Below are 13,323 nucleotides of genomic sequence, written 5' to 3'. Positions count from 1 at the left end.
CCTGGTCTTGACCTGTCACTCTGGAAGGACTCCAAAGTGCTAGGTTCTTCTGTCTACAAATCCCTTGCCCCAGACCAGCCTGGCCTTGGGTCTCCTCTGCTGAGGTCAGCGGAGGGCATTCTGAGGCAGGAGGATGCAGGACTGAGGGAGAAGCTGGGGGAGCAGGGAGAGGACATATGGGCCCATGCCATGAGCTTCAAGGAGGACAGCAACCATCGGTTAAATGAACATGTTGAAAATCCTTATTTGGATGGGAACAGAACCACACACAAGCTAGTCCAGAGACAGAAATGAGATGGGAGCACATCAGCGGTGAATTAGACGACTCTGCACGATCCCTTCGGGAGACTGCAGCCAACAGATACATACACATTTAAAAATTCTCCTTTGGCTGAGAAACCAAACCAAAGCAACATGAACCGGTACAGAGATAAGAAAGGGAAGAGAATACATGAGGGGTGATACATGAAACCCTGCATAATCCCTTTATGAGGACAGCAGCCATTAGTTAAATATGAATGGTTAAAACCCTCATTCGGAGGAAAACGGAAGTGCCACGAGCCAGTCCAGAGACATCAAAGAAAGTACATTAGGAATGGTATGTGAGGCTGTGCGTGAGGCTTTAAGGACTAAAAACATCAGTTAAATATAAATGTTTAAAATCTTCATTTGGTTGGAAAATAGAGTTGACACGAACCAGTTCAGAGATAGGAAGTGGAGACCAGATACAGTTGCAAGGACAGATGTAACCAGGCTGTGAACCCACAAGGAGAACAGCAGCCATCAGGAAAATGGGAAAATTCCTTATTGGGTTAGAAGCGGCTGGCATGAGCCCATGTAGAGGGAGGAGATAGTGGAGTTTGTGAATCATACACAGAGATGATCAAGGATAAGACCTTGATTCAGTTCTCCTGGACTAGCAGGTGACTTTAGCTGAACCCTATTAAATCTACAGGGAACTGTAAAGGGGCATGAGACCCAGCAGCCATGGTAGGGAGAGCTACAGGGCATGGGGCAGGTATAATTTCTGTACCTTGCTAGGGATATATTCCAAGGGAGTGTGGAAAATGGCTGAGGACAAACCTCAACTCCCACCACTGAGGAACCTTAAGACTAGAGATACAAACAGAAGAATAGCTCTTTCTGCCCAAGGAAATGAGGAGTGTGGGTTTTCTGTTTTTTAAAGACATCATCTTTAGGTTCCTGAAGAGGCAGCAGCCATCAGTTAAATGTTAACTTAAAAAAAACACAAAGCCTCACTTGGTTGTAAGCAGCACCAACCCACGGGTTCCAAGCCCAGATCCACGTAGCGTAGGAGGCATTTGGGAATCAAGAATTTGGCTACACCAAGCATAGTTCAGAGGGGGCCCCTGAGGGGCCCCCTGTGTGGCAGCTGCTGCTTCTCCCCAGTTATTTCCCCTCCATTGGTGGTATCCCTGGAACCACGGAGAAGTACGTACCTGGAGTCTGGAAGTTAATGCGTCTCATTTCCACAGGGTCCTTGGGGTGGTGAGGGGCGAGGTCCGCGTTGTTCAGGAGGCATTTGGTGCGAGGTTCTGAGTCTTTGCGTTTACTTTAGAAGAAAGAAGGGGGCACAGTCCAGTTAGTACTGGCACATGCTCAAAGACAATACCTATGGGTGAATACAATTCAGGCCTCGGGAATGTGTGGTAGCAAAGGGCCCATGTACCACGTGACTAGGGTTTCCAGGAACCACCACAGATACATAAGCAAGCTGTGGGGGCAGCCAGGGATCCCCTCTCCTGTAGGCACAACCATCGACCCATTCCCCGTCCTCCTCCTCTTGACTTGAGGGTTTTTTTTTTTTTAAGTTAACATTTAACTGATGGCTGCTGTCCTCTTCAGGAACCTAAGGATGATATCTTAAAAAAAAAAAAAACAAAAAACAGAAAACCCAAACTCCTCATTTCCTTGGGCAGAAAGAGCTATTCGTCTGTTTGTATCTCTAGTCTTAAGGTTCCTCAGTGGTGGGAGTTGAGGTTTGTCCTCTGCCATTTCCACACTCCCTTGGGATATATCCCTAGCAAGGTACAGAAATTATACCTGCCCCATGCCCTGTACCTCTCCCCACCATGGCTGCTGGGGCTCATGCCCCTTTACAGGGGACAGGGCTGGTTCTTACCTGTCAGGTTTGCTGTTCCCGAAAGCGACAGGGGAGAAGGGGGAAAAAGAAGAAAGGTGAGGGGGTGCTGGCCAGCAAGGGCTTGCTCTGCGACTCTCAGGGGCCTCCTTAACCTCTCTGAGCTTTGGTCTCCTCTGGAAAATGATGCCATCTTTCTTGTTTAACCCCATCCCTCCCGACACCACAAGGAGGCTCATCTCAGCCCTCCCTTTCTAAGCTGGCACGGGCCCCACGTGGCCACAGTGGCTATCCTCAATGAATTGCACACAGGCAGCCTCCGCCCCAAGTCGTCTTGCTGAGATGAAGACGGGACTTAACAGTTCACAGGAGAAGCTAATGAACTATTCACTGGCCTGCTTTGAACCCTAGGCTCTGCCGTTCCCATGCTGTGTGACCTGGATCAAGTGGCTTAACCTCTCTGAACTTCGGTTTTTCCGTGTGTACAACTGAGGCCTTCAGTGATGATTCACTGAGGCACCTCCTCTTCCCTCCTCTTCCAGGAAGGCCCTCCCTGCTGTCACGTAGGGGAGGACGGGGGGCTTACTTCTTGTAGAGCAGGATAGCAATGACGATGCAGATTATGAAGACCACAGCCAGCACGGGCCCGATCACCCAGATGAGCCCCTCCTCGCCGTCCACGATGGGCTGGGGGTCCGGGTTATCCAGCTGGAAGGGGTCTGAGAAGGGACTGGCTGCAAAGGTCTGCAGGGAAAGGGGGGTCTCCATCAGTGTCCACCCTCCTCACAGTGGCCAGATGGGTCTTTTTCAAACCCAAACCTGTTTTTCCCCCCTCTTCTAAATCCTATATTCCTAAATCCTTGACCCTGAAGGCCTGTATGACCTGGTCCCTGCCAATCACTGCTGTCCCCATTCCCTCCTCTGCTCCAGCCACTCTGAAATCCTTTGCGTACCACCAGACCTTGGCATATGCAAATCCTGGGATGCTATTTTTCTTTGCTGAACTCCTACTCACCCCTCAACACCCCAGCTGCAAGGTCCCTTCCTCTAAGAAACCTTCATTTCAGCATATCCCACTCCCAAGTCTTCCCCTCTGCCCAGCTCTCTCCACACGGAGCTGGGACGATCAGAGCGTGTCTGGCCGTGGGCAGACATCCTTCGGGACTTACAGGCTCGGTCTTCTGAAGCGCAGCAAGGACAAAGAGGACGTAGCGGTGGCCGGGCTCCAGGCCCCGGTTGTCGAAGCCGCCGTACTGCTTCTGGTCGCCGGGATGGAACGTGGACGGCAGCACGGAAAAGCGGGCCGCGATGTAGGGCCGGGGCACCTCCAGCTGCCGCGAGTGCCGCAGGCTGCGCCTCTGGAGCCGGGAGATGTCCTGGATGAGCTGCGGGAACAGAGTTGTGGGTGGCTCGGCGCTCAGCCGGGAGCAACAGGGCCCGTGAAAGCGGGAGCGTGGCTGGGCCCTGCGGGTCAGGCCCCAGGACCTCACCTCCTCCAGATCCATGTCCTCCGGGCTGCCCAGCGGGGTCAGGAATTGGCCTCCGCGAGACTTGCGCAGCGGCACCATCACGATGAAGTAGCTCCTGCAGAGGGATGGGGAAAGAGTCGGGGGGAAGGGGAGCTGTTGACAGGCATGACCAAGGGCTGCTACGTGGGGACAAATGGAGGTAGGGGGGCTTTTCTCTGAGTCTTCTCTTCCGTTCGTACAATAGGCCTGTTCCTGTGTTCCATCCACAAATGACCACAGTTCCTGACTCAAGCCTCCAGGCTTGGATCATGCTGTACTTTCTTAATGCTCATTGTTGAACTCCTATACATTCTTCAAAGCCCCAGCTTCAATGCCCACATAGCCCTAAAGACCTTAAATCTCCTCTGTCTCTCAAGCAGAGTGCTCCTTTCCCCACTGGAGGCTCTCAGCTTTGCCTCCCCACCAGGTGGAAAACCCAGAACCAAATCCTCTCAGGGGCCCTAGTATTTCCCAGCGGAGGATGAGGCACATGGGATATCAGGAAACGATGCAAGAGCAGACATAAGGGCACATTTAGTGACAACAGCGCTGAATCTTGGACAGCCCCACGAGCCGGGGCTGATTGGTCCTTATTTCATAAGACAGGCAAGGAAACTCAGGCGGAGCGAGTGTACGTGGCTTGCCCCAGCCTCACAGCAGGCTGACGGGGGTGATGAGGGACCCGGCGCATGGGGGCGAGCGTACTGGACAGGCACGGGGCTCTGGCCGTCGGGCAGATACACCATGATGAAGCCGTCGGCGTCGGGCTTGGGGGCGACGCTGGGCTTGCCGTTGAGCACGCTGAAGGCGGTCCAGGCGGTGACCGTCTGCTGGAGGCCGCCCAGGCTGCTGCCGCGATTGGTCAGCACAAAGTTGTAGAAGGTGTGGGGCTTGAGGTGCGTGATGAGCTTCTTGGTGGTGCGGCCGTCCACGTCCAGTGTGAGCCCGTTGTACTGGATCTGTGGGCCAGGGTAAGCTCAGCGGGGCCTGATGGGCTCAACATCTGGCCAGGGACTGAGCCCCGGCTCCAGGCTGAGTCCCCTACCCCGACTGAGCCCTGATCCCAGGCAGAAATCCAACATCAACTGATCTCTGATTCCAGGCAGGAATCCAACACTGACTGATCCCTGATCCCGTGCTGAGTCCCCTACTCTGACTGAGCCCCAGCCTCACTGAACCCTGACCCCAGGTGGAAACCCAATTCTCACTGAGACCTGACCCGACACTGATTCCCTGACCCCAGACTATGCCTAAATTCCAGCTGGGCCCTGAGCCTAGGTGGAAACCCACTTTGACTGAGCCCTGATCCCATGCTGAATCTCCAATCTCACTGAACCCTGAACCCAGACTGATCCTGAATTCCAGCTGAGCCCTGACCCTAGGTGGAAACCCCCTGAGACCTGATCCTAGACTGATTCCTGATCTCAGACTGAACCTCAATGCCAGGCTGAACCCTGAGCCCGAACTCGGCACCAACTCCAGACTAAACTCTGACCTCAGGCTAAGTACCAACTTTTGAGTCCCAGTCCTGACTATGCCTCGATCCAAGCTGAGTCATGATCTAAGGCTGAGCCCCGACTCTGATTTCCAATATTGACTGAATCCCAGGCTGAACCTCAATCCCAGCTAAGGCACAACTCAAGCTGAACCCCAACCCAGATCCCACAATATCGACCTGACCTCAATCCCAGCTGACCTCCAATCCTAGGCTGAGCCCCTACTCTCACTCCCAGCATTGACTGAACCTCAGTCCTAGCTGCGAACCATCTCTGACTGAGCCCTGATCCCAGACCTCACACTGGCTCCAAGCTGAGCCTTAATCCCTCCTCAACTACAACCCGACCCTGGCTGCCTGCCTGCCGGCCGGACAGTCGCACCTTGTAAGGCGTGGGTGAGTTGTAGTTGTCAGGGAACTCCCAGCTGAGCAGGACCGAGGTCTTCATGATCATCTTCACCTTGAAGTTCTTGGGCGAGACTGCCAGGGAGGTGGCCGAGCAGGGAGAGAGCAGAAGAGAGGCCCCGTGAGTGCCTGGCACGGGGCGGCGTGGAGCGGGGTGGGGTGGGGCGGCCCAGGGGCTCCCTGTCGTCCGCTGTGCCCTTGCCCACGGCCTTCCTGCCTGGCCCTGGCCCGGCCCTGCCCTGTCCCAAGTCCCTGCTTCGGGAGACGGCGCGGCTGCAGAGGCTGCAGAGAGAAGGTGGAGGAGGAGGAGGAGGAGGAGGAGGAGGAGGGAGGAGGGGAGCGAGGGGAGGGGCGGCGGTGGGGGGCGGCGGTGCTACCGAGGCACGTCCCACCTTTGCCAACGCCGGAGCCTCGGGGTCCGGACTTGCCTGAGCGACCACGAGGAAGCAGAAAAGTGACCACTTACCTGGGCGGGGGAGAGGGAGGGGCTGGGGTATGGGCGGGCGCGAGGCCCGGTCCGGCTCTGGTGCGGGGGTCGCCGCGCGCCTACCTTGGTCCCGCAGGAACGTCCGGTAGCGGACGGGGGGGCTGAAGGGGCCGGGGCCCCGGCGCGTGTGCGCCCGCACTTGCAGGTCGTAGGCCGTGTCGGGCTTCAGGCCCCGCAGCGTGAGCGCGCTCTCCGCGCCCGGCTCGGCCGCCGCCGGCAGCTCGGTCTCTCGGGCGGGGCCCGGGGCGCCGGCCTCCCGCACGGCCACCGTGTACTTGACGATGGCGCCGTTGCGCTCGGCGGGCACGGGCGGCAGCCAGCGGAGGAGGACCGTCCCGGCCGACGCGTTGCCGGCCGCCTCCAGGATCTGCGGGTAGCCGCGGGGCGCGTCCTCGGGGATGCTCAGGACCTCGGCCGCCTCCTCGCCCAGGCCGCCGCGGCCGCGCGCCGCCAGCCGGAACACGTAGGTGGCCCCCTTGTGCACGCCCGGCGCCGTGTAGCGGTCCTCGGAGGGCGCGAACTCCAGGGTGGCCAGGGGCGAAGCGTCCTCGCGGCCGAACTGCAGGCGGTAGCCCAGCACCTGGTCGTCCGCGGCGCCGGCCGGGGGCTCCCAGCGTGCCAGCAGGCTGCCCTCGGGGGTCTGCTGCACCGACAGGGTTGGGCGGCCCAGCACTGCGGGGACACGGGGCGGGGTCAGGGGCCCGGGCGCACCAGGTGGGGTTGGAGTTTTCATTTTTGTTTTTTCTTTCATATAATTTTTCTTTCTGTGAGTTGGCGTCTTGCTATGGCGCCCAGGCCGGAGCGCCATGGTGCGATCCTGGCTCGCTGCAGCCGCGAACCCCTGAGCTCAAGTCATCTTCCTGTCTCGGCCTCTCAGGAGTGCTGGGATTACAGGCCACTGCACCCAGCTGGGGTTGCGGGTTTTAAAAGTAGGTCTCGGGCCGCGCGCGGTGGCTCACGCCTGTAATCCCAGCACTTTGGGAGGCCGAGGCGGGTGGATCACGAGGTCGAGAGATCGAGACCATCCTGGTCAACATGGTGAAACCCCGTCTCTACTAAAAATACGAAACATTAGCTGGGCGTGGTGGCGCGTGCCTGTCATCCCAGCTACTCAGGAGGCTGAGGCAGGAGAATTGCCTGAACCCAGGAGGCGGAGGTTGCGGTGAGCCGAGATCGCGCCACTGCACTCCAGCCTGGGTAACAAGAGCGAAACTCTCAAAAATAAATAAAAAAAAAAATAAAACAACAAAATAAAAGTAGGTCTCAATGGCAGGACGCGGTCGAACATGTCTGTAATCCCAGCACTTTGGGAGGCCGAGGTGGGCGAATCATTTCGGGTCAGGAGTTGGAGACTAGCCTGACCAACATGGTGAAATCCCTTCTCTAGCCAGGTGTGGTGGCGGGTGCCTGTAATCCCAGCTACTCGGGAGGCTGAGGCAGGAGAATTGCTGGAACCTGAGAGGCACAGGCTGCAGTGAGGCAAGACTGCACCACTGCACTCCAGACTGGGCAACAGAGCAAGACTCCACCTTAAAAACGAAAATAAGCAGCCGGGCACAGTGGCTCACACCTGTAAGCCCTTTGGGATGCTGAGGTGGGTGGATGACCTGAAGTCAGCTGTTCAAAACCATCCTGGCCAACATGTGAAACCCCGTCTCTACTGAAAATACAAAAAACTGGGCGTGGTGGCGCGTGCCTGTTGTCCCAGCTACTCGAGAGGCTGAGGTGGAGGTTGCAGTGAGCCCAGATTGTGCCACTGCACTCCAGCCTGGCAACAGAACAAGTCTCCATCTCAAAAAAACAACAACAAAAAAAAACCCCACAAAAATAGGAAAAGCAGGTCTCGAGAAAGCCTCGCTTAAGAAGCAAAGCCTTGAAGGAGCAAAGAGAGGGAGCCATGAGAAGATCTGGGGGAATCGTGTTCCAGGCAGAGGGAACAGCCCATGCGAAGGTCCAGAGGCGGCACTGGGCTAGGGGCAGGTAAGGCACAGCGAGGTGAGCACTCAGAGCCAGTAAAGGCAAACGTTTACCGGTGCCGCGGCAGATCCTACCTACCGCTTCCGTTAGTAACGCTGCCCTCTCCTGCCTTGTTTATTCGGCCCTTGTTCAATGCAGGCACCTGACCAAAACCCAGGGGACATAAAGGCATCTGAACTCTTGCCCCTGTGCGGGGGTTTGCACGGCCTGGGTAGTAATCAACACGCCGAGAGAGAGGACAAAGAAACGGGAAAGCTGGGCTGTGTGAATGAAAATGGAGTTCCCCCCACTGCAGGACTTATCAGGGCCTTTAATGGACTGCCGTGAATACGCAGGGTGGCGGGAAGCAACTTAGGCAGTAAGTTCTGCTGAGCAAACACAGCTCCAATACAATGTCCCTGAGACAGGAGAGAAGTGCCCTGCTGGCTAGAAGGGACGGAGAGATCACAGGAGGCTGCTTCGAGGAGGTGGCGTGTAGCAGACACAGACTAGGTAGGGGAAAGAAACAGTGTGGATAAGGGAAGGGGCTGTGTCCAGCTGGGAGGCCCAGAATGTGGGGTACAGAGTCAGTGCTGTGGCCCCAAGGGTCCCCGAGGAGGGGGTGGGGGTGGGGCCTGGGACGAAGGCCACAGGAGTCTGTCAACTGTTCCTGGACTACTCGGGAGCTAACTCTGCCCTCCGAACCCTCCCCTGGACCATCCCTCCGCCTGGTGTACCCTCCCTGACATCTTCACGGCAGCCTCTATTCCTTTGTTCAGCTCTGGTTTTCTTTCCTTTTTTTTTTTTTGAGACGGAGCTTTGCTCCTGCTGCCCGGGCTGGAGTGCAGTGGTGCGATCTCGGCTCACTGCCACCTCTGCCTCCTGGGTTCAAGCGATTCTCCTGCCTCAGCCCCTCGAGTAGCTGAGATTACAGGTGCTCGCCACCACGCCTGCCTAATTTTTGTATTTTTAGTAGAGATGGGGTCTCAAACTCCCGACCTCAGATGATCTGCCTGCCTCGGCCTCTCAAAGTGCTGGGATTACAGGTGTCACCACAGCTGGTGTTCAGCTCCATTTTGGCTGGAAAAAAGCCAGCCCCTTGGGGCCGATGGGAGGGATACAGAAGGGCTAGAAGGAGAAACTGAGGCAGGGCCACCAAGAGAAATAAGTCTTCCTGGGGCAGTGGCGAAAGACAGGCACACCACCCTGAAAGAACCAGCTACCCGGGTGATCAGAGCCCCGATGGGGGAGGCACAGGGGACTAGGGGGCCCAGAAGAATCAAGATTGTGGGATGGGGCAATCAGGAAAGGCTTCCCAGAGGAGGTGTACCTTGAGCCAAGACCTAAAAGTAGAGGGAGGAGCCAGCCAGCAGGGAAGGGGGTATCCTGGCAGAGGGCACAGCCCAAGTAAAGGCTGAGAGGGGACAGCCGGCCAGGGGGTCAAAGGTGGTGGCGGTTAACTGTTTCTGGTGGGAGCCGGAGGGAAGAGGAAGTGAGTGATGAAGGATGAGGCAGGGCTGGGGGGCCATGCTGGGCCTGGACGCCCTCCTGAGCAGCCCCCACACCTCTGTCTCGCTGTGCCTGCTGCCGGGTGCACGCTCTGCCCGCCCTCCTGGGCTAAATAAAGGACTCTGGGTGCATGCTCTGGTGCCAGTGGGGGCGAGGGGCCGCTGTGGGGGTGGGCGGGTCGCATACCTGCTCCCTTGGTCACCACCACCTTGGGTTTGCTGCGAGCGCCATCGCCCTTCATGGTGTAGGCGGCCACCGTGATGGAGTAGGCGGTCTCAGGCTGCAGGTTTGCGATTATCATCTCCTGCGGGCGGGGCTGGGGGTCAGCACCACGGCCAGGGCCGGGAGCAGCCCGCCCACCCCCTCCCGGTGCGGAGACCGAGGAGGACGCAGGGCCCGGATCACGGGCAGACACATGCACACAAGCGCATGCAGAGACCACGACACGTAGCGGCGCCATGCTGAGGGTACACGCAACCTCCGACGAGCCCACCGCTGCTTGCCAGGACCCATTCGGTCCTCTTTCCTCCATTTCCCCAATTCCCGCCAGCACGCCCGACAGACTGTCCTCCCCACAGCAGCCAGAGGGCGCCTGTGAGCACCATAGTCAGGGCCCATCCCTCCTCTGCCTACCCCCCTCCATGGCTCCCGCCTCCCTTGGGGTCAAACCCCAAGTCCTCCCTGTGGCCCACAAGGCCCTGCAGGACCTGCGTGTCCCCTCCCGGTCCTCCCCTCAGCAACAAGGGGCTCTCCTTGCATTCCTCCAATACACCAGGCACAGCCTGCCTCAGGCCCTTTGGCACCGGCTTTCCCCTCTGTCTCTAGACTCACGTGGGTGCTGGAGATGACCTATACCGACTCATGAGAGCCAGGGGTTACATTTGCAGACATTTTGTGAGCCACTTAGGAAACAGAGCCCTCATTAAAAATTAAACTGTGTAAGGCCGGGTGCAGTGGCTCACGCCTGTAATCTCATCACTTCGGGAGGTGAAGGCGGGAGGATCACTTGAGGTTTTGACTTCAAGACCAGCCTGGCCAACATGGTGAAACCTCATCTTCACTAAAAATACGGAAATAAACCAGGCATGGTGGCGCACGCCTGTAGTCCCAGCTGCTCGGGTGGCTGAGGGTTCAGGAGGATCCTTCAGGATCCTGATCCTTCAGGAGGATCACTTGAACCTGGGAGTCGGAGGTTGCAGTGAGCCAAAATTGTGTCACTGCAGTCCAGGCCTGCAGTCCAGGTGACAGAGCGAGACTCTGTCTCAAAAAAAAAAAAAAAAAAAAAAAAAAAAGAAAAAAATCTGTATAAACTTAAAATCGACTAAGTTATACTGAAAGCCAAGGCAATAAATACAGCAGACCCACCTTTTCTGGTTATTTCACTAAGGTGACTGTTAGCTCTGTGATTATCTGTGTGGTTACTGCTTTGAAACCATGTTGTCTATTGCATCTGTACAGAAACATGATCAGGAGCTACTCAGCACCTCCCAGTAGCTTGAAATTGACACGGTGGGAAGTATTTACACCTCAGAAATGGGCGAATGCTACACAACAGGACTAAGCACCCTGGGCCACCCAGAGAGTGGATTTTTACTTTTTTACCTTGTTAAGACAGGGTCTAACTCTGCTGCCCAGGCTAGAGTGCTGTGTGTTCACAGCTCAGTGCAGCCTCAACCTCCTTGGCTCAAGCGATCCTCCCACCTCAGCCTTCCGGGTGGCTGGGAGTACAGATGTGCACCACCACAGGCCTGGCTAATTTTTGTATATATATATATTTTTTTGGTAGGGATTCGATCTTGGTATGTTGCCTATACTGGTCTTCAACTTGTGGGCTGAAGCAGTCGGCCCACCTCTGCCTCCCAAAGTGTGGGATTACAGGTGTGAGCCACTGTGCCTGGCTGAGAGCCGATTTTGAAATGTTTACCTCACTGTCTAAACCCATCCCCACCACAGCTGTAACAATGTGTGTTTTGTTCTTGTTTTTGAGATGGAGTTTCACTCTTGCTGCCCAGGCTGGAGTATAATGGTGTGATCTCGGCTCACTGCACCCTCCGCCTCCTAGGTTCAAGCAATTCTCCTGCCTCAGCCTCCCAGGTAGCTGGGATTACAGGCATGTACCACCACGCCCGGCTAATTTTGTATTTTTAAGAGACAGGATTTCACTACGTTAGCCAGGCTGATCGTGAACTCCTGACCTCAGGTGATCTGCCCACCTTGGCCTCCCAAAGTACGGGGACTACAGGCGTAAACCACGGGCCCGACCTTTCTTTTTTTTAATCTTTGAGACGGAGACCTAGCATACATCTTGCTCTATAGCTCAGGCTGAGGTGCAGTGGCGCGATCTCGGCTCACCGCAACCACCTCCCGGGTTCCAGCTATTCTCCTGCCTCAGCCTCCCAAGTAGCTGGGATTACAGGCACGCACCACCATGCCTGGCTAATTTCTGTATTTTTAGTAGAGACAGGGTTTCACCATGTTGGCCAGACTGGTCTCAAACACCTGACCTCAGGCCTCCCAAAGTGCTGGGACTACAGGCATGAGCCACTGCACCTGACCTCTTTTTCTGAGACGGAGTCTCACCCTGCTGCCCAGGCTGGAGTGCAGTGGCGCCCTCTCGGCTCACCGCAACCTCTGCCTCCTGGGTTCAAGCAATTCTCCTGCCTCAGCCTCCTGAGTAGCTGGGACTACAGGCGTCACCACGACACCCAGCTGATATTTGTATTTTTAGTAGAGATGGGGTTTCACCGTGTTGGCCAGGCTGGTTTGAACTCCTGACCAGAAGTCATCCACCCACCTGGCCCTCTCAAAGTGTCGAGATTTCAGGCGTGAGCCACCCTGCCTGGAAGAGGTGTGTCTTGTTCTGATGAACATTCTCTCACTAGAGTACGACCCGTGGGGAGGAGGGGCTCTTGTCACTACCACATCTTGAGCACCCAGCAGAGACCTAGCATACAGCAGGTGCTCAATAAATGCTCATCCAATGAATGACAGCACAGAACACTCCTGGGCACACAGACTTGCACACACACCTGTGCACACGCTCACAGCAAGCACCCACACCCCCAAGCACAGGCCGGCATGCCTGGGAACTGTGGGGTGGGACGAGAAATGGCAACAGGGATGCACAAACAGAGGGTCTCCTGCCCCTGAGCCCACAGTCTGTCCCTCCTAGGGTCTCCGCAGGAGGAGTAGGGTTGGAGCCCAGGTGGGAATATTCCTCCTAGACCCCGTGTTAGGGAGACGGAGGCCATCAGAGCATGTGGGACCAGTGCCTGTTTGTTTATTAGAGACAGGGTCAGTCAGGCATGGTGGCTCACACCTGTAATCCCAGCACTTTGGGAGGCTCAGGTGGGCAGGTCACCTTGAGACCAGCTTGGCCAACATGGCAAAACCCCATCTCTACTAAAAATACCAAAATTAGGCCGGGTGCAGTGGCTCACGCCTGTAATCCTAACACTTTGGGAGGCTGAGACGGGCAGATCGCCTGAGCTCAGGAGTTCAAAACCATCCTGGGCAACGCAGTGAGACCCCGTCTCTACTAAAATACAAAAAATTAGCTAGGCATGGTGGTACGGACCTGTAGTCCCAGATACTTGGGAGGCTGAGGCAGGAGAATCGCTTGAACGCAGGAGGTGGAGGTTGCAGTGAGCCGAGATGGCGACACTTCACTCCAGCCTGCACAACACAGTGAGACTGTGTCTCATAAAAAAAAGCCAGGTATGGTGGCACATGCCTGTCATCCCAGCTACTGGGGAGGCTGAGGCAGGAGAATCACTTAAACCTGGGAGGCGGAGACTGCAGTGACCTGCCACTGCACTCCAGCCTGGGTGACAGAGTAAGACTCCATCTCAAAAAAAAAAAA

The 13,323-nt window shown here is 56.4% G+C and overlaps 1 protein-coding gene across 5 annotated transcripts in view; it reads right to left on the bottom strand.

Moving 5' to 3' along the window:
- PTPRS (protein tyrosine phosphatase receptor type S) overlaps positions 1–13,323 on the bottom strand; it is a 133,367-nt gene that overhangs the window by 11,058 nt on the left and 108,986 nt on the right. For all 5 annotated transcript variants that reach the window (XM_074384758.1, XM_074384755.1, XM_074384756.1 and 2 more), the window contains 8 exons: positions 9,648–9,765; positions 6,060–6,668; positions 5,487–5,584; positions 4,315–4,568; positions 3,592–3,685; positions 3,271–3,486; positions 2,688–2,845; positions 1,461–1,573 (listed from right to left, as the gene is read on the bottom strand). In XM_074384758.1, coding sequence (XP_074240859.1) covers positions 1,461–1,573; positions 2,688–2,845; positions 3,271–3,486; positions 3,592–3,685; positions 4,315–4,568; positions 5,487–5,584; positions 6,060–6,668; positions 9,648–9,765 — 1,660 coding nt within the window. The remainder of the gene's footprint in view (positions 1–1,460; positions 1,574–2,687; positions 2,846–3,270; positions 3,487–3,591; positions 3,686–4,314; positions 4,569–5,486; positions 5,585–6,059; positions 6,669–9,647; positions 9,766–13,323) is intronic.

This window comes from Saimiri boliviensis, chromosome 14 (assembly GCF_048565385.1).
Source record: "Saimiri boliviensis isolate mSaiBol1 chromosome 14, mSaiBol1.pri, whole genome shotgun sequence".
Taxonomy (NCBI): Eukaryota; Metazoa; Chordata; class Mammalia; order Primates; family Cebidae; genus Saimiri; species Saimiri boliviensis.
The sequence above is the reverse complement of the archived record's forward strand: the minus strand, read 5'-3'. Positions and strand labels throughout refer to the sequence as shown.